The 22,124-nt window shown below is 46.5% G+C and overlaps 1 protein-coding gene and 1 pseudogene across 12 annotated transcripts in view; one reads left to right on the top strand and one right to left on the bottom strand.

Annotated features, from left to right (window-relative positions):
* SPIDR (scaffold protein involved in DNA repair) overlaps positions 1–22,124 on the top strand; it is a 384,011-nt gene that overhangs the window by 320,696 nt on the left and 41,191 nt on the right. For 10 of the 12 annotated variants that reach the window (XR_003793585.1, XR_003793584.1, XM_029223063.1 and 7 more), the window contains 5 exons: positions 11,011–11,095; positions 12,041–12,184; positions 12,276–12,335; positions 13,661–13,865; positions 15,183–15,329. Coding sequence is in view for 10 of the 12 variants with exons in the window: in XM_029223063.1 (XP_029078896.1) it covers positions 11,011–11,095; positions 12,041–12,184; positions 12,276–12,335; positions 13,661–13,865; positions 15,183–15,329 (641 nt within the window). In the remaining 2 variants the exon portion in view is untranslated. Of the gene's footprint in view, positions 1–11,010; positions 11,096–12,040; positions 12,185–12,275; positions 12,336–13,660; positions 13,866–13,966; positions 14,289–15,182; positions 15,330–16,174; positions 17,037–22,124 lie in introns of those variants that run through there. The other 2 variants (XM_029223067.1, XM_029223066.1) reach the window with 2 other exon arrangements.
* On the bottom strand, positions 4,929–8,869 carry LOC114895651 (annotated as a pseudogene).

Below are 22,124 nucleotides of genomic sequence, written 5' to 3'. Positions count from 1 at the left end.
CCTCTTCGCAGCAACAGACATCAGTGTGTGCACACCTGTCTCCTTCTTTACGGTTCTTTATGGGGAAACACGACAGACGTATGGGCGATCCCCAGTTGCAGAGTGCAGTGAACGACTGTAGGGCCACCCATGAAGCCACCACCAAATTCAAGGAACAAAATGTGCTGGGTGTCCAGGCATCACCCCCAGCGTGCTCCTCCTGGTGACGCCCCGTCCCCCCAAGATCACTGCAGTCCTCTGGTTTCCTCCGTGGTTTTCTTTATAGTTTTCCCAATGGGAACAGCAGGCTGTCTTTGGAAGAGTGCATGAAGGGAGGCTACTTCACATGTGAACTCATGGTAATAGAATAGACTGAGAAGGCAGGTTTGTCTCAGGTATCAGAGCGCACTGGTGATAGCGTTTGGTCGAAAGTATACGCATCTATCAGAAAACCTGGGCTGACAGATTTTATGTGGAATGTGGCTGTTCCTGCTTCCACACTGGTGAGTAGATCATGTGACACTTTTGAAATGATAAGGACCACCTGGGAATGAGACCAGCCTAAGAACTGTCTGCAGTTCCAGATAGCAGCATGCAGCAAGAATTCCTTACTTCCCTTGTAACTGAGTGTGTGTGTGTGTGTGTGTGTGTCATTTCCTGCCGAGGTAGAACAGAAATGTGCAAAGAACTTGTTTTATGGGCTTCCCTGGTGGCGCAGTGGTTGAGAGTCCGCCTGCCGATGCAGGGGACACGGGTTCGTGCCCCGGTCCGGGAAGATCCCACATGCTGCAGAGCAGCTGGGCCCGTGAGCCATGGCCGCTGAGCCTGCGCGTCCGGAGCCTGTGCTCCGCAACGGGAGAGGCCACAACAGTGAGAGGCCCATGTACCTCAAAAAAAAAAAAAAAAAAAAGAAGAAGTTGTTTTATAATACAAAGTTGCGCTAGTTAATATTTTTATATCCTAGATCTTGAGGAAAGAATCTAGATTAGGAAAGATATTTTTTAATATTACTAGCAGATAGCCTACAAAATGTGAGGCCTTCCAAAGTTACAAATTTATCTTTCATAGTTATATAATTTAAGCAGTGGTTCAAAGAAATAGTGCAGAAGGCTTAATTTCAGGTGTGTCTTTAATTTCCTTTCTTCAGTTTCTGTATCTGTTGAATAAAATTTGAAGAATATTGTCCTGAAATTCATGGAACTAGCCTTGGAAAATGTTTAGTAATTCCCCACATCTATAAGGTATTTGTGGGATATTCTTAGCAGAGAGTGGTCTCTGAGGTCAGAATGCCCGACCGACATAATGCCATCACTGTCTAATTCAGAAACAGTGTCATCACCCCCAAAAGAAACGCCTTCCCCATGAGCAGTCACTCCCCACCCTCCAGCCCCTGGCAACCACTAATCTGTGCTCTGTCTCTGTGAATTTGCATATACTGAACACTTCGTATGAAGGAACCATCCTGGCTTCTTCCACTGAGCATCATGTTTTCGAGGTTCATCCATGTTGTACCGTGTGTCAGTACTTCACTCCTTTTTATGGCTGCCTGGTACTCTGTTGTGTGGATGTACCAGCCTTACTTATCCATGCATCAGGTGATGCACATTTGGGTTGCTTCCATGTTATTTTCTGGCTGTCATGAACAGTAATACTGCTATGAACGTTCACGATGCACATATGGACGTAAGTCTTCAGTTCTCTTGGGTAGATAGCTAGAAGTGGGATTGCTGGGTCGATGCCAAAGTGTTTTCCAAAGTGACTGCCCCATTTTCCTGTCTCACCAGCATAATGATGTAGTTTAGTCACTGATTATCTAACCTCCTCAGGATCTCAAGGTTGCCATGGCTCCCATCAGTTTGCTCATGATCTCCTGGGCCATCTGGTAGTGTCTGCTCTGGCAGCCAAACCTCTGAAGGAAATGCATTGCAGTATCAAGGCAAAAGTTTGTTTAGTTGATTCGAGGTTGTCTCGTGTGTGTATGAGGGTGACATAAAAGGATGTAAGGTGGCACAAGCTACCTTCTGGAAGACAGTCGAGGGCACAGAGGGAGACGGAGGGAGGGAGGTAGATGGTAGAGAGTGGATCTTGAGTGGCGCGCTTCCAGGCTTCATGGTCTCAGGACCCCTTAATACTCGTCAAAATTACTGAGACCCCCAAGGAGATTTTTTTAATGTGGTTATATTGATCAATAACTACTATATTAGAAAATAAAATGGAAAAAATTAAATATTTATTAGTTCACCTAAAAATCCTAAAAATAAACCCATTAAATAATAACATAAATAGAATTTTTATGAAAAATATTTTCTAAACCAAGACAACCTTAGTGAGAAGAGTAGCCTTATTTTATGTTTTCTGCAGATCTCTTTAATGTCTGGACTAACAGAAAACGATGGATTGTCATCTCTGCTCTGCATTCAGTCAGTCCTGTATTGTACATAGTGTAGCCTCTAGAAAACTCCACTGTACACTCATGAGAGAAGGGGAAATAAGGTCTCAGGACATAGTTCTGGCCTTGCGGGTCCCTTGAAAGGGTCTTACAGACCCAGGGGTCTCTAGACCCCACTTTCAGAATCCCTGGTCTGAAATATTCCATCTCCAGGTAATCTGTCTTATTAGAAAGCCATGAGTACTACATAACAGTAGGTACAGAGAAATCAGCAACTGCACGGAAAAATTTTAGGAACATTTTACAACCAATATAAATGCTTCGTTTAAAAAAAATATTCTGAGATCTCTGAGGATGAGTTAATAACTCAGTGAACAGGTTGCGTCCCATCTTGAGGGTGACGTCACCATTGTGGTTTAAATCTTCTGCAGCAAATTCCACTCCACCCACACCCAAAAGAAAGTGATTCAGGCAGTCTTAGATTACCCGGTGAAGATTTGGGAGTAGTTAGATGAGGCAGTATCAGATGGAAAAATAACTCTAAAATAACATAGAAAACAGGCCTGGTGAGCAGGCGTGTCGGGGAACAACCTGGTGAGCTCAGGGAGAGCTCTCCGCCGTGCTTCCTCCCCATGGGCTGCAGCCGGGGACCTGCTTCCAGGCGACACTGGCCCTTGCCCTCGGTACAGGGAGGCTGCGCCAGTCTATAAAATCAGTGTGAAATATGTACATTCAGCATCCTTTCGGGTAGTGGTGAGGCCAGAGCCCCTGCTCCTTCCCCGTCTATCTCTGATGTTCCTAAAACTCCTCTTGCTGTCGTCCTCAGGCACACTCTGTTCTCGTGGCCTCTTCTTTGCGCCAGGCAGCCCTGCCGTGGCTGCCCCAGGACTAGCCCCGGTCCTCTTCCTCTTGTCAGAGCAGCTGAGAGCGTCGGGGTAAGGGTTAGAGGCTGCCTTTCTCAGCCAGAAATTCAGCAGTTGATGTGGGGTCTCGGCTCGATCGTTTTCCCTGGAGGGCAAACCTGGGCTCTCGTCCGTCCAGGAGAGACACCTGCATGTGGGCATCATTTCAGACTCTTATGCTGAATTTGTGAGACTTTCTTCGGAGCTGGCCTCAAGTTGGTCTCCTCCCTTCGTGACTCATTTGTGTATTTTCTACTTAGATTTTTACAGCTTCCAGAATATCCCACAAACAACAAAATGCAGGCAACAGAATGGGTTTTCTCATTCTAAGAAATCAGTAACTTTGCTCCAGGTAAGTATCTCTATCTGTGTACTAACCCTTAATAATCTTTGCAGCACTTTTTTCTCTCTTAGGGAGCTGGTAATTATTAAAACAACAAATCAGGGCTTCCCTGGTGGCACAGTGGTTGGGAGTCCGCCTGCCGGTGCGGGGGGCACGGGTTCGTGCCCCGGTCCGGGAAGATCCCACATGCCGCGGAGCAGCTGGGCCCGTGAGCCATGGCCGCTGGGCCTGTGCATCTGGAGTCTGTGCTCAGCAGTGGGAGGGGCCGCAGCAGTGAGAGGCCCGTGTACCACAAAAAAACCAAAAAACAAAAAAACAACAAATCAGAAAATGTTTTTGAAGTTAACTACAGTGCTCTGTATTTGTAATTTTTTTACTTGCAAATGAGTTGGAAAATGTTGTCTTGTTTTGTTTTAATCAATACCCCAAGGCCTTTGCGCATGAACAAAGTATTCAGCCAGCCAGGCTTGTGTCTCAGCCTGTAGAAGGCATGTGTCCCAGACGGCTGGCTGTTTCTAGCTACCTCGTGCTGCTGCACCCTCCCAGAAAGCCTGCGCTGCTCCCACCCGCCTCAGCCGCTGCAGGTTTAGAAGTGGGAGAATCAGAGTCCTGCAGGGAGCACAGCAGGGCCAGGAGGTTTCAGGGCTCACCTGCAGTGCAGATGAAGGCGTCCGCTCTGCGCCCCATCAGGCTCCAGGCCCCTCAGAGCGAACACCCAGCTCCAGAAGCACGGGGAGTGGGAGCCCCGAGGCCTGGCCGTGAGAAGCAGTATTCCCGCTGACCTGCCACCTCTGCTGCGGTCCCAAGTCTCAAGCAGTCCGGCTAGATTCAAAGAGTATGGTGCGGCCAGCCTCCTCCTGCTCCCCTGGGGGGTCTCCCCAAGTGAAGATGTGCGAGAAGGCACCTCTTAACACTTGCAGCAGCTGGTCACACTCAGAGGCGGCCTTTGCCTTGGAGAGAGTGGAAGAGCTGAGCCCGCCCTAGAGGAGGCCCTGGGTCCTGGGCCACAGGGACTGTCTGGGGGAGCGTGCTCGGCTCCCTCCAGGTCACTCTAGTCACCAGCTGCGTTTGCCTTCGCAAAGGTCACTTTTCAAGTTTACCCACCTTTCCCACTAGGAAAGTTCATCTTTAGGTAATTTTTCTAAAAGTCTAAGACTTAGTGAAGGCAGCGGCAGTAAAAGCCTGTTGGCAGATAGATTATGACCTGTTTCTTGAGGAAATTAAGGTACCCTTTCTCCATTATTTGCTCACAAGGTTATATGGAAGACAAAGAGTATTTGAAATTTAGACTTTCCCAGACTTAGCAAATAGATAATAAAAGTCTGACTCTCTCTCAGTAGTATTCTACCACTTTCTGAAGTCACCAAGACGGCCAGCCCAGTTGGTAAAAGCAGGCGTTTAGCTTCAAGCAGATGTGCACAGAATGACAAGGGGTGTGTTTGTTTTTTCTCTGCAAGTCCACCTGGATTAGTAGTTTTTGTGGTCCTGGCCCAGCTTTTCTTTGAGTAGTTTCATCATCGGGCTGGGGGGTGGGGAGAAAGACGGAAGAAATGAGAGAAATTGGTCTGCACGTGACCTTTAAGTGTCAGCCCTTTTCTCTTCATCCAGCTTTGCCAGCGTTCTGTCGCCAGCATCACACCCTGACGCTCTCCACATGCTGTTTATCGTATTTGCTGTCCTGGATGTCCTCTCAGAGGTTTTTTTCTATATCAGCGTGTTTGAAGTTAAATGTTAGATTCTGGTAGGGTACTTTAAAAGTACTAAGTAGACTAACCATCACAATAAGGCAAGGAAAAGGAAAAAGACAGAAAAGAAGAAATAAAACTGTCTCTACTTTGGATGACATGATGGTCTATGTCGAAAATCCCAAGGAATCTACAAAAGAAAAAAAAAAAATTCCTAAAACTAGTACGTCAGTTCAGCAAAGTAGCAGCATACAAGATTAACATTCACAAGTCAGTCACATTTCTATATACTGGCAAGGAACCCTTGAAATCCAAAATTAAAAATACAGCATTTACAGTTGCCCAAAAAGGAGTATTTAGGTATAAATCTAACAAAACACGTCAAGACTTGTATGCTGCAAACTACAAAACACTGATTAAAGAAATCAGAGAAGATCTAAATAAATGGAAAGGTGTCAATGTTCGTGGAGTGGAAGACTCAACATTGTAAAGATGCTATAGTTCTCCCCAAAAGATGGTATAGGCTTGACGCAAAACCCATTAAAGTCTCAGCAAAAATTTTCGTAGATATATCCAGGCCTATTCTAAACTTTTTTTTTCTTTTTGAAATTTAAGGAAAAAATTTATTGAAGATCTGAAAAACAATTTCTAAAATATTGACTTTTCCAGAAAACTAGCTACACAATGCATTGTGTCTATCATGTTAAAACGTGATTAGACACAAATATAAAAACCATGAAACAAGCCACCATTCTTTGACAATCTGAGCAAAGATAAAATGCCTAAGGAACAACATGAATGACTTGCAAAGGATGGGCTCTTCACTGTAAGCCCCATAAAAAAGCGGGGAGCACAAATGGATGAGTGTTTCCAGTTATACACATGGAATTGAACTTTTGGCACTAGGAATCAGAGCATTTTGTCATATAGCATTAACACATATTGTGAAAGTGCGTAGTGTCAAAGGAATAGAAACACCAGCATTCAAACGCAGCTTTGTCAGCTAAGCAGTGAAACACTCTACAGTACGTCTCTCTGTTGTCTATCATTGAAAACACTGGTAGCAACTTTGAAATAAAAAAAAAAAAGAAAAAAAAAGGAGCTGTAACCCCTTTTATTTTCTGTTTAAAATCAAACAGAAAACAAACATCATTTCTGTTACACACTAACGTTTCCAAAGTACATCATTTGTACAAGAGAAGGACTAACAAAAATGTGTTTACAGAGATCCAAACATGAGGGCGTACAAGCACCTCGCACAGGTTTCCACTCGTACTCAGGAGGAGCCACTTCATAATCACTGGCACTAAACAGAGTTCTTTGCCAGGTGTTCTAGGAAATCATGAAGATAATTCAGTAATAAAGCAAGGCTCTTCTCATCCAGAGGTGTGTAGGCCAACATTGCTCCAATACGTACAAATAATCTCAGTAGATGTGGCGCTGCATGCACCTTGGACATGGCGCATCAGGGTGATCTGCAAGGATTTCAGCATACCGCGGTCTCTCATGTTTGCAGAGCAGCTGAGTGCCCAGCATTACACTGAAGTATTCCTTGATCCCTGCCACAACTTCATTAACAGCATACTCCTTATTTTCTGTGTTTCTTCAAGATGTCTTGTAGTTTGCAGAATCCTCTAGAATGGAATCCACATTCTTCTTGTCAGGAAGATAAAAGAGCTCTTCTTGCCAGGTAATTAAGTCCCGGTCTTCAACAAGCCATGGTTTTAGTTCTTCAGGAATCTTTACTTTAACTTCAGCTGTTCAACTGTTCATGAATGTTTCCTCATTTTCAACAGTAGAAGCTACTCGGGCCCTTTCCTCGCGAGGAGACTGAGGTGTCTCACTCGTACTACCACCGTCTCCATTTCCAGGTGTTTTCTGTTTGTTCTTTTTTGTTTTCACTTCAACATTTTTCTGTTGCAAACCAGAAGTCTTCCTTCCGGGGCGGCCCCTCTCATCTTGCCCTCTGCGTACTGCTCCTGATTGGCTTTGCTTGGAAATGCAAAGGAACTTGAGTAGATAAAACAGCTTTGAAAAAAGGATAAAGTGGGAGGAATCACACCCAATTTCAAAACTTATGATATGGCTACAAGAAACTGCGGCATTGTTGGAGGGATGACTCTCTGATCAGTGGAGAGAACTTGGGAAGCGGCCTGTGGGATTATGGCCAAATGATTCCTGACCAAGGTGCAAACAAAGCAGTCTGGTGGAGGAAGGATAGTCTTCACCTAACTGGACATATATGGGCAAAAAATTAATCTCAGCCTAAATCTCATACCTCACAATAGATCTTAGGTTTAAATATAAAACATAAAACTATAAAGAAAACCTTTGGGACTTATCGAGTAAAAAGTTCTGAGATGTGACAACAAAAGCAAGACAAGCTACAGACCGTGAGAAAATATTTGCAAACCTTATATCGTAGACTATATAATGAAGTCTCAGAACTCAACAGTAAACACACACACACACACACACACACACACACACACACACACATAATCAGTCCAGTTAGAAAATGGGCAAAGGACATGAAGAGACATTTCCAAAGAGGACATCACATGGCAGATAAACACATGGAAAGGTGTTCGACGTCACTGTTATTAAGAAAAAGCACGTCAAGACCATGGTGAGATGTTACCATGCTCCTAAACAACTAAACGTGAAAAACTAAAGTGAACAACAGTGAGAGCACCGGGTGCCAGTGAGGATGTGAAGAAACCATCTCTCATATGTTGCAGGTGGGCGTGTAAGGTGGTGTGGCCCCCCAGGAGCAGAGTTGGCAGTTCCTTTAAAAACTGAACATACTTATCAGAGCAGCTGCACTCCTGGGCATTTATCCAGAGAAACAAATACCTGCATTCACACAAAAATCTGCACCAAGTGTGTGTAATAGCCACAAACTGGAAACAGCCCAGATGTTCCTCAAAGGTGAATGGTAAACAAGCTGTGTCACATCCACACCATGGATAGCGCTCAGCAGTAAAAAGGGACAAGCTGCTGGTGCCACAGCAGCTTGGATGGATCTCAGATACATTGTGCTGAATGACAAAAGCCAACTCAACATGCCAGGCACCACACGACTCTGTTTATGCAAGGTTCTCAGAAGTTGTGTGGGTGTGTATGAGACTGTATGAGTGCTGGTTATCCGTTCACCGAGTCTCCAACCCCTCATGTGGGCTGGCGCTTCAGTGCCTATCCTTCAGCGAGCTGTGTGGAAAGAAACAGGATGTTCAGGGCAGGAGCGGGTGGACGATCCCCGGAAGAGAGGCGCAGCGGGCCCCCAGCGTCCACCCAGTGTCCAGCCAGCTGCCTCTGAACCTCAACTGGCCCTGGTCGCCCAGCCCTGTCCAGTCACCCACACAAACAGCTTCTGTCAGGAGACGGAGAGAGTGAATTTCCCTCGTGTGTCCCCCTTCGCTTACCGCTTTTGTGCTTGATTTGGACCCAGAATCTTGGTGTTGGCTGTAGGCCACGCCCTGCGGGCCACGATTCTGTTGTGTTTGGTGTGAGGGGCTGAAAGACCGTGGGAAGCTTTGAGTCTTGTTCTCCGTGATGCTGAGACCCTCATTCTCAGTTCTGAGTGTTTCGACTTTGTTAGCCGCTGGATCCTAAGCACTTAAAATAGTACTTGCTCTTAGGGCTTCCCTGGTGGCGCAGTGGTTGAGAGTCCGCCTGCCGATGCAGGGGACACGGGTTCGTGCCCCGGTCCGGGAGGATCCCGCATACCGCGGAGCAGCTGCGCCCGTGGGCCATGGCCCCTGAGCCTGCGTGTCTGGAGCCTGTGCTCTGCAACGGGAGAGGCCACAGCAGTGAGAGGCCCGCGTACCGCAAAAAAAAAAAATAGTACTTGCTCTTAAATGTTGAGAGAAATAAGAATATGTAACATTAATTATTAAGGCCACAAGCTTTTTAAAAAGTAAACAACATTATTATATATAAACATTGTTAAGGGATTTCCCTGGTAGTGCAGTGGTTAAGAATCTGCCTGCCAATGCAGGGGACACGGGTTCGAGCCCAAGTCCGGGAAGATCCCACATGCCGCGGAGCAACTAAGCCCGTGTGCCACAACTACTGAGCCTGCACTCTAGAGCCCGCAAGCCACAACTACTGAGCCCACACGCCTAGAGCCCGTGCTCCACAACAAGAGAAGCCACCGCAATGAGAAGCCCGCGCACCACAACGAAGAGTAGCCCCCGCTTGCTGCAACTAGAGAAAGCCACGTGCAGCAACAAAGACCCAACAACGAAGACCCAATGCAGCCAAAAATAAAAATAAATAAATAAATAGATTAAACATTGCTGAAACTTAAGGCAAAGTCTAAGAAGTCTTTATGATGTATATTCTTTTTTTTTTGCAACTAAAACAGGATTTTTTAAATTGTGGTAAAATGTGCATGACATGAAGTTTTCCACCTTAGCTATTTTTAAGTGGCACTAAGTACCTTCACACTGTTGTGCGACCGTCACTACCATCCACCTCCAGAACTTTCTCATCTTCCCAAAGTGAAGCTGTGTCCCCAGGAAACACTGGCTCCCCAGCCCGTTAACCACTGTCTGTCTCTGTGAATTTGTTTGGTGTAGGGACCTCGTATAAGTGGACTCATACACTATTTGTCTTTTTGTGTCTGGCTGTATTCTTTATTTTAGATAACTTATTGATAACTTTTTTATTCTATGAGTGACACATATCTGTTTTGCACAATATAGGAAATACATAAACCAAAGGAAGAAAATAAACGTCACCTTTAAGTTCTACTCAGATAACCACTAACATTTTTTTATCTTTTAGAGAGAGAGAGACATTATAATTTGTTGTCTGCTTTTCACTTAGCAGGGTATCATGAATATCTTTCCGTGTCCTTAAATATTTTCTGTGTAACCATTTCTCTTCCGCCTCTCTTCCGGGGATCGCCTCATAATTTTTTATAGTTTTTTTAGTTGAAGTGTAGTTGATTTACAGGGTTTCAGGTGTACAGCAAAATGGTTCAGTTATACATGTACAGATATATATATATTCTTTTTCAGATTCTTTTCCATTATAGTTACTACAATATACTGAGTGTAGTTTCCTGTGCTATACCATAGGTCCTTGTTGTTTATTTTATATATAGTAGTATGTGTCTCTCAGTCCCAAACTCCTAATTTATGCCTCTCCCTTTCCTTTCTGGTAACCGTAAGCTTGTTGTCTATGTCTGTGAGTCTATTTCTGTTTCGTAAATAAGTTCATTTGTATCATTTTTTTACATTCCACATATAAGTGATGTCATATGATATTTGTCCTTCTGTTTGTGACTTACTTCACTTAGTATGTTGATTTCTAGGTCCATCCACGTTGCTGCAAATGGCATTATTTCATTCTTTTTTATGGCTGAGTAGTATTCCATTGTATACGTGCACCACAGCTTCTTTATCCACTCCTCCATCGATGGACATTTAAGTTGCTTCCATGTCTTGGCTATTGTAAATTGTGCTGCTGTGAACATTGGGATGCATGTGTCTTTTCGAATTAGAGTTTTCTCCAGGTATATCAGAGGCATCGTAATTTAATGAACAGTCTCCTTCCTGCTCTCGTGCAGTCAGGTTCCAAGGTCTGTCTGTGTGCCCCTGACTTCACCGTCCTGAATGGTGGCTCCTTGGCGTTTGGCCTGGTGTCTGTGGAGCAGGTCTGCCTGTGAGCAGCTCACTGACCAGGCATCTCTTCTTTTTCCAGGATGACAGAGCTTTTCAGTTTGATTGACACCATGTGGCCTCCAGTGGCGCCTCTGAAAGCACCAGGCCATGGGCCAGCCTTCGAGGTAAGCCCAGCATTGCAGCGTCCCCCAACCCCACACCCCCCATCGCACCTGCTCTGTGGCCACCAGGCGCTGAGCCAGTGCCAGCCCACAGTGCACATCCCCAAGAAGCCCAGGTCCAGAGGGTAGGAGCCGGTACAGAGATCCAGACCCACTCGCCTCGCTCACAGGCTGCGGCCTGGCTGCCTTCCACACGGTGCCGCACGCATGCCTCCTGAGGTTACTTTACGCGACGCCTCTCGACCCCCATCGTCAAGGGCCACTGTGCACTGAGGGTCTCAGCCTCGCACCGAACAAGAAGCAGATGGCTTCCCCGCCACCTTCCTGTCAGTAGTAGAACCAACACTTAGTCACCAATTAGAGCAAAAACTCAGTAAACAAAACCATGGGTATCGGTTCAGCCGCCAGCTCAGCCAGGGGTTTCCCTTTCCTTCCTCATCACATTGCTTATGGCAGCCAGTTGCTCACAGGTAGCAAAATCGAGCGATGAAAATGTGCCCCTGCTCCCCGCCCCGAGCCCTGTCCAGCGGGCTGGCAGCGGCTGCTTTGGGCTTTAGTCCCCAAGCTGAGAACTGGGGCTGCCGTGCTTGTATGGTAGCTGACTTCCTAGCACAGGCCGAGACAGTGGCTCTGTCCTGTGCTAGACCAGCAGCCTAGTGGTCAGGAATGCCATTTCTAGATTACTTCCAGGAAAGAAGTTTCTAAATGGTGTCTTCAGTGTACTCTGAAGAATAAACTTCTAAAATGAAGTCTTGAGTTGGTAATAAACTCAAAAGCACAGACGTTCTTATGCTTGTTTCCAGAGAGAAACAACATAACCCGTCTCTTACAGAGCCTTGCAGAGAAACAGCCTGCATCTGTGAATAAAGAGGTCTTTATTAAAGAGTAGATTTATATTAATAGTGTATTTGAGTCTTTTAACAATACATTCGCCTTCATTTTAAACAGGAAAAAACTCATCTGCCTCCTCCTAGCTTCTGTTACATCCTCACTGCTCATCCAAACCTGGGACAAATTGATGCAATTGAAGAAGACTCTATTTCGAAGCTTTACCAGCCTCCGATTCCCCGCTCCTTAAGAGAAATTCTCCAGGTGGCGTCTTTGTTTGTACCCTGGTCTCAGTTACTTTGCTGTGTCCGTGAGCTTGGGGAGACATTCCTCTCTGTTTTCAATACCTTTCCAGACTGATGGCCCCTGTACCCGTTGCAGTTTCTATGCCAGAGTGATTTACCAAAGACCACAGGTAATCCATCTCTCTTTTCTCAAATCGTGTTGCGAAACTGCTGCAGTACCAAAAGAGAAAAACACTGTTGAACTTGAGCTGTGTGCACTCTGCTGACACGGTGGTCAGTCCATTCCTTGTGCAGGCGGGGCTGCTGCCCCTGGTGAAGCGCTGGGTGTGCAGCCGCCAGGGGGAACCCGCCCGGCTCTCAGACCGGGCATGTCGACCCCTTTCTGACACAGGCAGGCTGTAGAAAGGAAGGAGCAGCTGAAGCCTCCTTTCCGGGGTGAAAGTAGGAGTTTCAGGATGGAGCTCAGCCATTTCTAAGGTCTCTTTCTTCCACAGTCGAGAGGAGCCTGTGGTCGCTGGGAGGCCTTAGGCAGCTCTCTGGGGCAGCACCCAAGTCAGAGGGCCGAGGCCAGGGGAGGGGTGCTCTCGGCCCACGAGTGCGTACCCTCAGTCCTGCAGGAGCCTCCACTGGACCTTAACTCAGAGCTGGACAGCCGCGTGTCACAGCCACTCCCTGTTCGCTTGTAGGCACTTGAGAGAGAATCAGCACTGTCCCGGAACTCGACGGCTCTCATTTTCCTCCCTGTAACTTTCTCTAACTTCCTGTGTGTAATCACCCTCTCAACCACGTGAGCACTCTCCCCCACCCAAGTCACAGCTCCTGACCGTGCCGCCACCTCCTCCGCCCGGTCGTGTCAGCCGCCATGCCATGTGGGATCCGTAGCCTTCCTACAGGGGCCATCCCAGCCAAACCCTTGTCCCCATTTGCATCTACTGGATCCTAATGGCAGAGTGGCATTATGTCCTAATCACCTCCCGAAGGCCCCATCTCCCATTACCATCACATCACGTTGGAGTGTAGGACTCCAACATATGAACTGGTGGGGCGGGGAGAGGCAGAGGAGGGGGGACATAAACATTCAGTTCGTAACTATTCCTAACCCTTGGGAAGCTTGTATCTAGCAGGAGAGAAGAGTGTGTGTGCTGACGGTAAGGCAGTGTGATGATATGTGAACACGTGGCATTGGGAGGAAGTGCATGGCTTCTTCCTGGTGGGTCAGAGGGCAAGCAGAGTGGAGCCAGGGATGGGCAGGTCTCCCCCTGCAAAGGAGCCCTTAAACCAGCTGCAAGGTGGGAGCTCACAGGGCTCAGCTGTGTCCTGGGGGCTGCTGACCAAGACACACAAAGGCTATTGCATGTTTTGAAATACTTATTGAAATGATATCAGAAATTGTTAGTGTTAATAATAATCATCTAAGATTATTGCTTTTAAAAAATAATTTTGGCTCTAAGAAAAGCTTCTAAGTTAACAGCCTGACTGTGTCTTTGAATTATAGGTAAACAGTTCGCTTCTGGAGCCAAGGGAGCTGTGGCTGGTGGTGACCGATGTTACTCTGCAAACACAGGACGAGGGCTCGGGTCTCCCCAAAACCATGCCTGTGCGCGTGGCCCCCTCATGCGTGCTGGGCCAGGAAGTCCGGGACACGCTCTCTGAGGCCACCTCCAAGAGCTTCTTCTTCAGGGATGCTCTCCGAGACCAGGGTATGCTTTCCTCTTACTGACGGCTCTGATGTGGTGACTGAGAGATGCCAGAAAATGGCTTTGTGGATTCTTGATGCCTCTGTCTTGCTCTGGAAATGCAGGCCCCATTCCGAAGTCCACTGCGGACAAGACCCCTGTGATGGCCACATGGACAGAACCAGAACCCCCTGCATGCAGTGCCGGCACAGCAGCAGGAGATGCCAGTGGTCACTCAAGGGTGGTCTGTTGGGGTCACACTTTACAGGTGCAGAAGCCACCTGAAGCCACTGCCTGGCGCATCACTTTTTAAAACAAATGAAAAGCTAGAACATTTAAACACGTGCTTTCGTCCCTCAGTATCCACCCCTCTGCGGACAGCAAGACCTGCAGGTGCTCAGGTCCCTTCTGTAAAATGGTGGTTATCTGCATATGAGCTGCACACATCCTCCCTTTTTTTTTTAAAAAAATAAATTTATTTATTTATTTATTTTTGGCTGTGTTGGGTCTTCGTTGCTGTGCATGGGCTTTCTCTAGTTGCGGCGAGCGGGGGCTACTCTTTGTTGGCATGAGTGGGCTTCTCATTGCGGTGGCTTCTCTTGTTGTGGAGCACGGGCTTTAGTAGTTGTGGCACATGGGCTCAGTAGTTGCAGCACACGGGCTCTAGAGTGCAGGCTCAGTAGTTGTGACCCACGGGCTTAGTTGCTCTGCGGCTTGTGGGATCTTCCCGGCCCAGGGCTCGAACCCGTGTCCCCTGCATTGGCAGGCAGATTCTTAACCACTGCGCCACCAGGGAAGCCCTCGCACTTTAAATCTTCTCCAGATCACTTACGATACCTAATACGATGTCAGTGCTGTGTAAATACTTGCCGGTGTGCAGCAAATTCAGATTTTGCTTTCTGGAACTTTTTTTCCAAATATTTTCCATCCACCGTTGTTTGAATCCGTGCTAGTTTGAATCTGCAGATGCAGAACCTGCAGATACAGAGACCTAACTGTATGCTTAGATTAGTCAGTACTTTTTTCCAGGAATCAAAGTAGGATCCTGCCTAGACTGTATATTTTTCAGTGTATATAACTTGCATGACACAGGATTTGCCTTTATGAATGGAATTTGAACGCAGTGTTTGTGTGCTCTTACAGCTTAGTGCACAAGGCTTTGGGCTTCCTTTCTGCACGGTGCCGTGTCTCTGGACACACAGGGGCCGCACAGTGGTGCCCTTGGCTCCCCCAGTCCCCCCAGCTCCCAGGTGGCTGGCAGGGGACACATCTCTATTGGCAGGAGAACTCACTTGTTTCAAACCTCAGAGCTGCAATAATCTGAAGTGTCTCTGTTGGCAGGTCAGCTTGTTTGTATTGGACGAACTGTCCTCCTGCTTCCAAAGCCCCACCTGGGTGTGGCCTCTGGTGTCTGGGAGCTGACGAGCCCTGTGAGGCTGGATGAGCTGGATTCTGTCACTCGGGTCAACTCCATTTGCAGCGTCCAAGGTGGGTAGTCGATTTTGATGGAAGAGTTATTTGTATTTCCTTAAGTATCACACTTACCTTATATTCATTTGCTCATTTGTTCATCGAGTATTTGTTGCGTGCCTGACATTGGATGCGTGACAAAGACGCGACCAGAGACAGGACGGCAGCCTTCCGTGCTCCGAGTGCCTGTCACCAGGACCTCACCTGTAGGAGGCACGGACAGGAGCCCTGAGCCGAGATGGCAGGGGAGGGGGGGCTGGTCAGATGCAGGGTGGGGGCAGGAGGAGAGCAGGGCTTACAAAGGCTGCTGACAGGGCAAGTGGATAAGCGCCAGAGTCTGGGAAGAGGCTGCAGGGGCATCTGGAGGGGCCGGAGGGGCTGCGGCCTCAGGTGGCACCCAGGGTGGGGGGCGAAACAGGGCAAGGAAGTAGATCTGCAGGTGGATTAGTCAGGAGGGAAACTGACAGGTAGGGTAACAAATTCAGTACAGGGGAGCGAGACATGGACGGAGGGCAGGAATGTCTGTGAAAGCAATTTGCTGAATTAATTTCCAAAAAGTACAGAAATTCCAAAAGTAACATTGAGGGCCTGTCTCTTCCACCCTTGGACCACTAGATTCCTGAACCCCACTGTGGTTTTTATGAACAGCAAAAGCTGTGATGCCACTGATGCTTGAATCCACAGTCCCTGTGTGCTTGTGAGATTGAGCACGTGTTCATTGTGTTGAGGCCGTTTGGATTTTCCCTTCTTTGCGTTTCCTTTTACCGTTAGTACCGAAACATAACTGCTACAGCCTGGTGGTCCTGAAGAAGTCAGGCTCTGTCACCTGTGTCCGGGTCCCCACTTTCTCATCTCTGCAACAGGGATAACAGGACTGACCCCAAAGCCTTGCTGAGGAGTAAATGAGCTGGTGGCGAAGGCGGACATTCAGTGCTCCGTGCTCCGGACGGCAGGCGGCTGGCTGGGGGCTGGAGGCAGTGACGGCAAGGGTGGGGCGCCAGGGCCCTCAGGATTGCTCTGGCAGAGTTGGTCAAGGCCTTGCAGACAGGAGAGGGCACGTGGAGAACGCCGGGCAGCCGTGAGAGCTTCGTGTGCTGGCGGAGCGGGGCTGTCGTGGGCAGGCTGGCCCTGTGCTGTTCTGCCGTCCCCGGCTGTGTTAACGAGGTGGGATGGTCAGATTTTTGTCTTAAATGAAGCGATTCTTTCAGCACCACGAATGGATCGACTGTGGTGCAAAGCCGGGGCTGGCTGTTGGCAGGAAGATGATTGCGCTGCTGTTTGGAGGAGCACGGGGGAGGGTGGCCGCGAGGCTGGAGGCCGAGAGGGCCAAACTCGAGCAGTCTCAGGCAGCCTGTCCACAGCCTGTGGTTTCCAGCTGGCCGCCGAGAGGCTCCCATCCCCTCACCTCTCTCAGAGCGGGGTCGCTCCCGGGCGCAGAGCAGGGAAGGATGAGGAAGCAGCCCCCAAGTGACAGTCCCCACCCCTCCCACTTTGGCTTTAGGAGACCGCAGGCATCGCCACCACCCGAAGCACCATTTTAGGAGAAAGTGCACCTGAAGAGCTGGCTTCCTGAGGAGGGTTTGGAACCTGACCCACTCTTACCTGCAGCCAGGGAGTAAGAAGCACAGAGGTGCAAGCAGAGGAGAATGTGTAGACACTTGTAGGGACAGAGAGAAGACCCGAGTTTTCTGAAGACCCTAATATTTTTTGTTTTTGTTTTTTTGTTTTTTGGGGTTTTTTTTGCGGTACGTGGGCCTCTCACTGTTGTGGCCTCTCCCGTTGCGGAGCACAGGCTCCGGATGCGCAGGCTCAGCGGCCATGGCTCACGGGTCCAGCTGCTCCGCGGCATGTGGGATCTTCCCGGACCGGAGCACGAAGCCGTGTCCCCTGCATCGGCAGGCGGACTCCCAACCACTGCGCCACCAGGGAAGCCCCTAATATTTTTTAAAAATAATAATTTATAGTGAGATTTACAGAACACAAACTTAACCATTTTAAAGTGAGAAGCTCAGTGGCAGTCCATTTATAGGGTTGTGCAACCACCTCCTATTTTACATTTTGGCTTTTGTCATCTGAGTGGCTTTGGAAACAAAGTGGCAGTCTGTTTTTCAATCACAGTGTCATTGAGATGAAACTCACCCTTTTAAAGTGTACAGCTCGCTGTTTCTAGTGTGTTCACACAGTTGTGCAAGCACACCCACTGACTAGCCCCAGAGAGGAACCCGTGTCTGTCCGCAGTCATGCCCCGTCCCCGCCCAGCCCCTGGCTTCTGCTTCCCTACCTTCAGTCTCGTGGACACTCACGCACATGAATCCTGCACTGTGTGCTCCTTGGTTTCTGGCTGCCTTCACTCAGCAGAACATTTTCGAGGCGTTTCTCAGGCTGCGTTCCCTTCTGTGGCTGAGCATTCCATTGTATGGGTAGACCCTGTTTTGTTTAAACATTCATCAGTTGATGCACGTTTTTTTTGATACTGTGATTCATGCTGCTGTGAATATTCATGTAAGGCCTTTGGGTGGACATGTATTTTCCGCTCTTTGGGTGTATTCCTGTTGTTTCAGATGGTGTTCATGTGGGCCATGATCATAAGTAGAGAGCAGCGGCAGAACCAGGAAGAAGCTGTGCTCCCTCCAGAGAAGGTAACCCTTCCGAGGGACAGAACTGAGGCTGAGATTGGGCCCTCCCGGCACAGACAGCATGACCACAGGGCAGTGTCGGGAAGCGTGGCCCACGGTGAGAGATCCAGTGTCCACTGTGGCCTCTCTGGAGAAGGGCAGTGTTGATGGAGGGTCTCTGGCCAGCAGCACCCGTGGAGCGACACCTGGGCAGTGGAGGGAGAGCTGGGCCAGCAAAGTCCTCCTCGTGCCCCCAGAGCAGAGCTCTGCGACAGGTCGCATCCCCTGTGCTTCATGTCCTCACCAGCATTTGGTGTTCGCAGGGCTTTAGATTGTCAGCCATTCTGACAGGTGTGTGATGGTGCCTCATTGCTATTTTAGTTTGCGTTTCCCTGACCACATGTGACGTGGAGCGACTTTCACGTGCTCATTTTCCATGTGTATATCTTCTGTGGTGAGGTGTCTGTGAAGCGCTTTGGTCCATTTTTTATTCAGGTTGTTCATTTTCTTATTGAGTTTTAAGAGTTTTTTCATGTGTTTTGGGTAACAGCCCTTTGTCAGATAGGTCTTTTGCAAATATTTTTTCCTGTCCTTGGCTTGTCTCTTCATTTTCTTAACAGCGTCTGCAGACCAGTTTTAATTTTAATAAGTCCAACATCAACTTGTTTTTTTCATGAATTGTGCTTTTGGTGAATCTAAACACTTGTTGTCTGATCCAAGGTCACCCAGATTTTCTCCTGTTTTCTTCTAGGAGTTGTATAGTTTTGCATTTTACACTTAAGTCTATGATCCATTTTCAGTTAAATTTTGTGAAAGGTGTAAGGTCCTTCTGGATTCATGTTTTTCCCATGTGTTTTGTCAGTTGTTCTGTCACTGTTGAAAAGGCTGTCCTTTCTCTATTGAAATGTCAAAGATCAGTCGACTATATTTATGTGGGTCTATTTCTAGGCTCTCTATTCTGTTGCACTGACTTATTTGTTCTCTCACTGCTACAACACTGTCCTGATTACGGCAGCGCTGGTGTGTGTAGTCCTCCAGCGTGTTCTTCATTATTGTCTTGGCTATTCTAGGTCTTTGTCTCTTCCACATAAACTATAAAATCGGTTTGTTGGGGGCTTCCCTGGTGGCGCAGTGGTTGAGAGTCTGCCTGCCGATGCAGGGGACACGGGTTCGTGCCCCAGTCCGGGAGGATCCCCCATGCTGCGGAGCGGCTGGGCCCGTGAGCCATGGCCGCTGAGCCTGCGCGTCCGGAGCCTGTGCTCCGCAGCGGGAGAGGCCACAGCAGTGAGAGGCCCGCGTACCGCAAAAAAAAAAAAAAATCGGTTTATTGGTATCCACAGAATAATTTGCTGGGATTTTGATTGGGATTGTGTTGAATCTGTAGAGCAACTTAGAAAAAATGTACATCTTAACACTGTTGAGTCTTCCTGTATGTAAACATGGAATATCTCACCGTTGATTTCTTTCAGCAGAGTTTTGTACTTTTCCTCATATAGATCTTGTACATATTTTGCTACCCTTATACCTAAGTATTTCATTTATTTTAGCTAATGTAAATGGTGTTGTGTGTTTTTAATTTCAAATTCCCTCGTTTATTGTTAGTATATAGGAAAGCAGTTGACTTTTGTATTTTAACCTTGTATCCTACAACCTAGCTACAAACATGTTTGTAGTTCTAGATTTTTTTGTTGTTGATTCTTTGGGATATTCTACAGAGAAAATTGTCATCTGTGGACAGGAGAGTGTTTTTCTTCATTCCCGACCTGTATACATTTTATTTCCTTTTCTGGCCTCTGGCATAAACTGGGACTCCCAGCACCAGGTTGCATAGAAGCAGTGAGAGGGGACTTCCTTGCCCTGTTGCTCCTCTTAAGGAGAAAGCATCAACTTTCTTTCTCACCATTAGGTAATGATGTTAGCTGTAGGGGGTTTGTTTGTTTGTTGTCTTTTCTGCTAAAGATAATCTCTTTATTCCACACATTGAAGGAAAAGAACCCTGCTCTTCTCCTACTGCTCTCTTCCTTCCCCTGCAGTTGGTTCTGTGTGTTGCTAAGGTCAATACTGTCCTGTAGCCATAAAGCCTTGCACTTTGTCTACAGGTTGATCCTCAAAGATGAAAATCAATAAATGGTATTTTGGGACTTCCCTTGGTGGTCTGGTGGTTAAGACTTCGCCTTCCAGTGCAAGGGGTGTGGGTTCAATCCCTGGTGGGGGAGCTAAGATCCCACATGCCTCACTGCCAAAAAAACAAAACGTAAATCAGAAGCAATATTGTAACAAATTAAATAATGACTTTAAAAATGGTCCACATGAAAAAAAATCTTTAAAAATGGTATTTTCATTATTATGATTATATAAATACTTTTAGCTGAACTAGTCTACACACTCTAGTTCCTTTCTTCTATGGTTTTTTTCATGGAGCTTTACGTTGACTTTTATTTTCCTAGCACTGCCTGCCCTACACCCTAATTTTCTCCCAAATTCTCAAAAAACGGTGACAAATCTTTGGAGTCATCCTTTTCCTTTGTAATCTCCCTCCTGGAGCCTTCTGTCCCTCTGAACCAATCTTGACTAGTTGCTCTGTTGTCAGCTATTGTCCTGGGCCTCCCTTCTATTTATCTTTAGGTTCGATTCATTCTTTCCTAAATCACATAACTTCTTTATTGGTTTATTCTGTCTGTAGGTTTTTTGTAAATTTCTTTACCAAGTTGTGGAAACCCCCTCTAGGCTACTGAGAGTTTTTATCATGAATGGGTGTTGGATTTTGTCCAGCACTTTTTCTGCATCTATTGATATGATCATATGATTTTTCTTTAGTCTGTTGATATGATAAATTACAGTAATTGATTTTTTAAATACTGAACCAGCCTTATAAACCTGTAATAAATCCCATTTGGTCATGGTATAATCCTTTTTTTATATAGTTGGATTAGATTGCTAATATCTTGTTAAGGGCTTTTGTAACTATGTTCATGAGAGATATTGGTCTGTAGTTTTCCTTTCATGTAATGTCTTTATCTGGATTTGGCACTAGGTGAATGCTGTCCTCAGAGGACGAGTTAGGAAATATTCCTTCTGCTACTATCTTCATGGAAGAAATTATAGAGTATTGGTATAATTCCTTTCTTAAACGTTTGATAGAATTTATCAGTGAACCCATCTGGGCCTGGTGCTTTCTGTTTTGGAAGGTTATGAATTATTGATTCAATTGCTTTAATATAGGCTTACCTTGTTTTATTGAGCTTGGTAGATCCTGCATTTTGCACAAATTGAAGTTTTGTGGCATCCCTGTGTCAAGCAAGTCTTTCAGTGCTATTTTTCAATGGCATTTTGCTCACTTTGTGTCTTGGTGTCACGTTGTGGTAATTTGTGCAGTGTTCAGATTTTTCACTATGACTACGCTTGCTGTGGCGATCTGGTCGGTGGCGTTTGACGCTACTGTTACAAAACAGCATGGCTGCTGAAGGCTCAGGTGATGCTCGGCCTAGTTTAGCAATTAAGTATTCTTTAATTAAGTGGGTGTTTTAGACCTAATGTATTTATTGCACACTTAATAGACTACAGTATAGTGTAGACATAACTTTTATATGCACTGGGAACCTCCCACATTCATGTGACTCGTTTATGGCAGTATTCGCTTTTTTGTGGTGAGTGGTCTTCCGAGCCCACAGTATCTCTGAGGTGTGCCTGTAGGTCTCGGCCTATTCAGATCACTAGTTTCTTCTTGTGGGAGTTTTTGCAGACTGTGTCTTTCAAGGAATTGGTCCATTTCACTTAAGTTATTGAATTTGGGTGCATAGAGTTATTTCTGACATTCCTTTATTATCCTTTTAATTATTCCTTTATTGTCCTTTTATTACTGATCCATGGGATCAGTAATGATGGCCCCTCTTTCATTTCTGATATAAATAATTTGTTTCTTCTCTCTTTTATCCTTGGTTATCCTAGCTAGAAGTTTATTAATTTTTATTGACCTTTTCAAAGAACCAACGTTTGGGTTTCTTGATTTTTTCCTACTGATTTCCTGTTTTCAATGTCATTGATTTCTGCTCTAATTTTTGTTATTGCTTATGTTCTCCCTACTTTGTGTTTTAGTTTGCTTATCTTTTTCTTGTTTCTTAAGATGAAAGCTTAGACTATCTATTTTAGATGTTTTCAAATATTTACATTTAGTGCTGTAAACTTCTCTAAGCACTGC

The sequence above is a fragment of the Monodon monoceros genome, unplaced genomic scaffold (genome assembly GCF_005190385.1).
Source record: "Monodon monoceros isolate NGI ecotype Baffin Bay Population unplaced genomic scaffold, NGI_Narwhal_1 Super_Scaffold_14, whole genome shotgun sequence".
Lineage (NCBI taxonomy): Eukaryota > Metazoa > Chordata > Mammalia > Artiodactyla > Monodontidae > Monodon > Monodon monoceros.
Note: the sequence above shows the minus strand (reverse complement) of the source record. Positions and strands in the feature narration are given on the sequence as shown.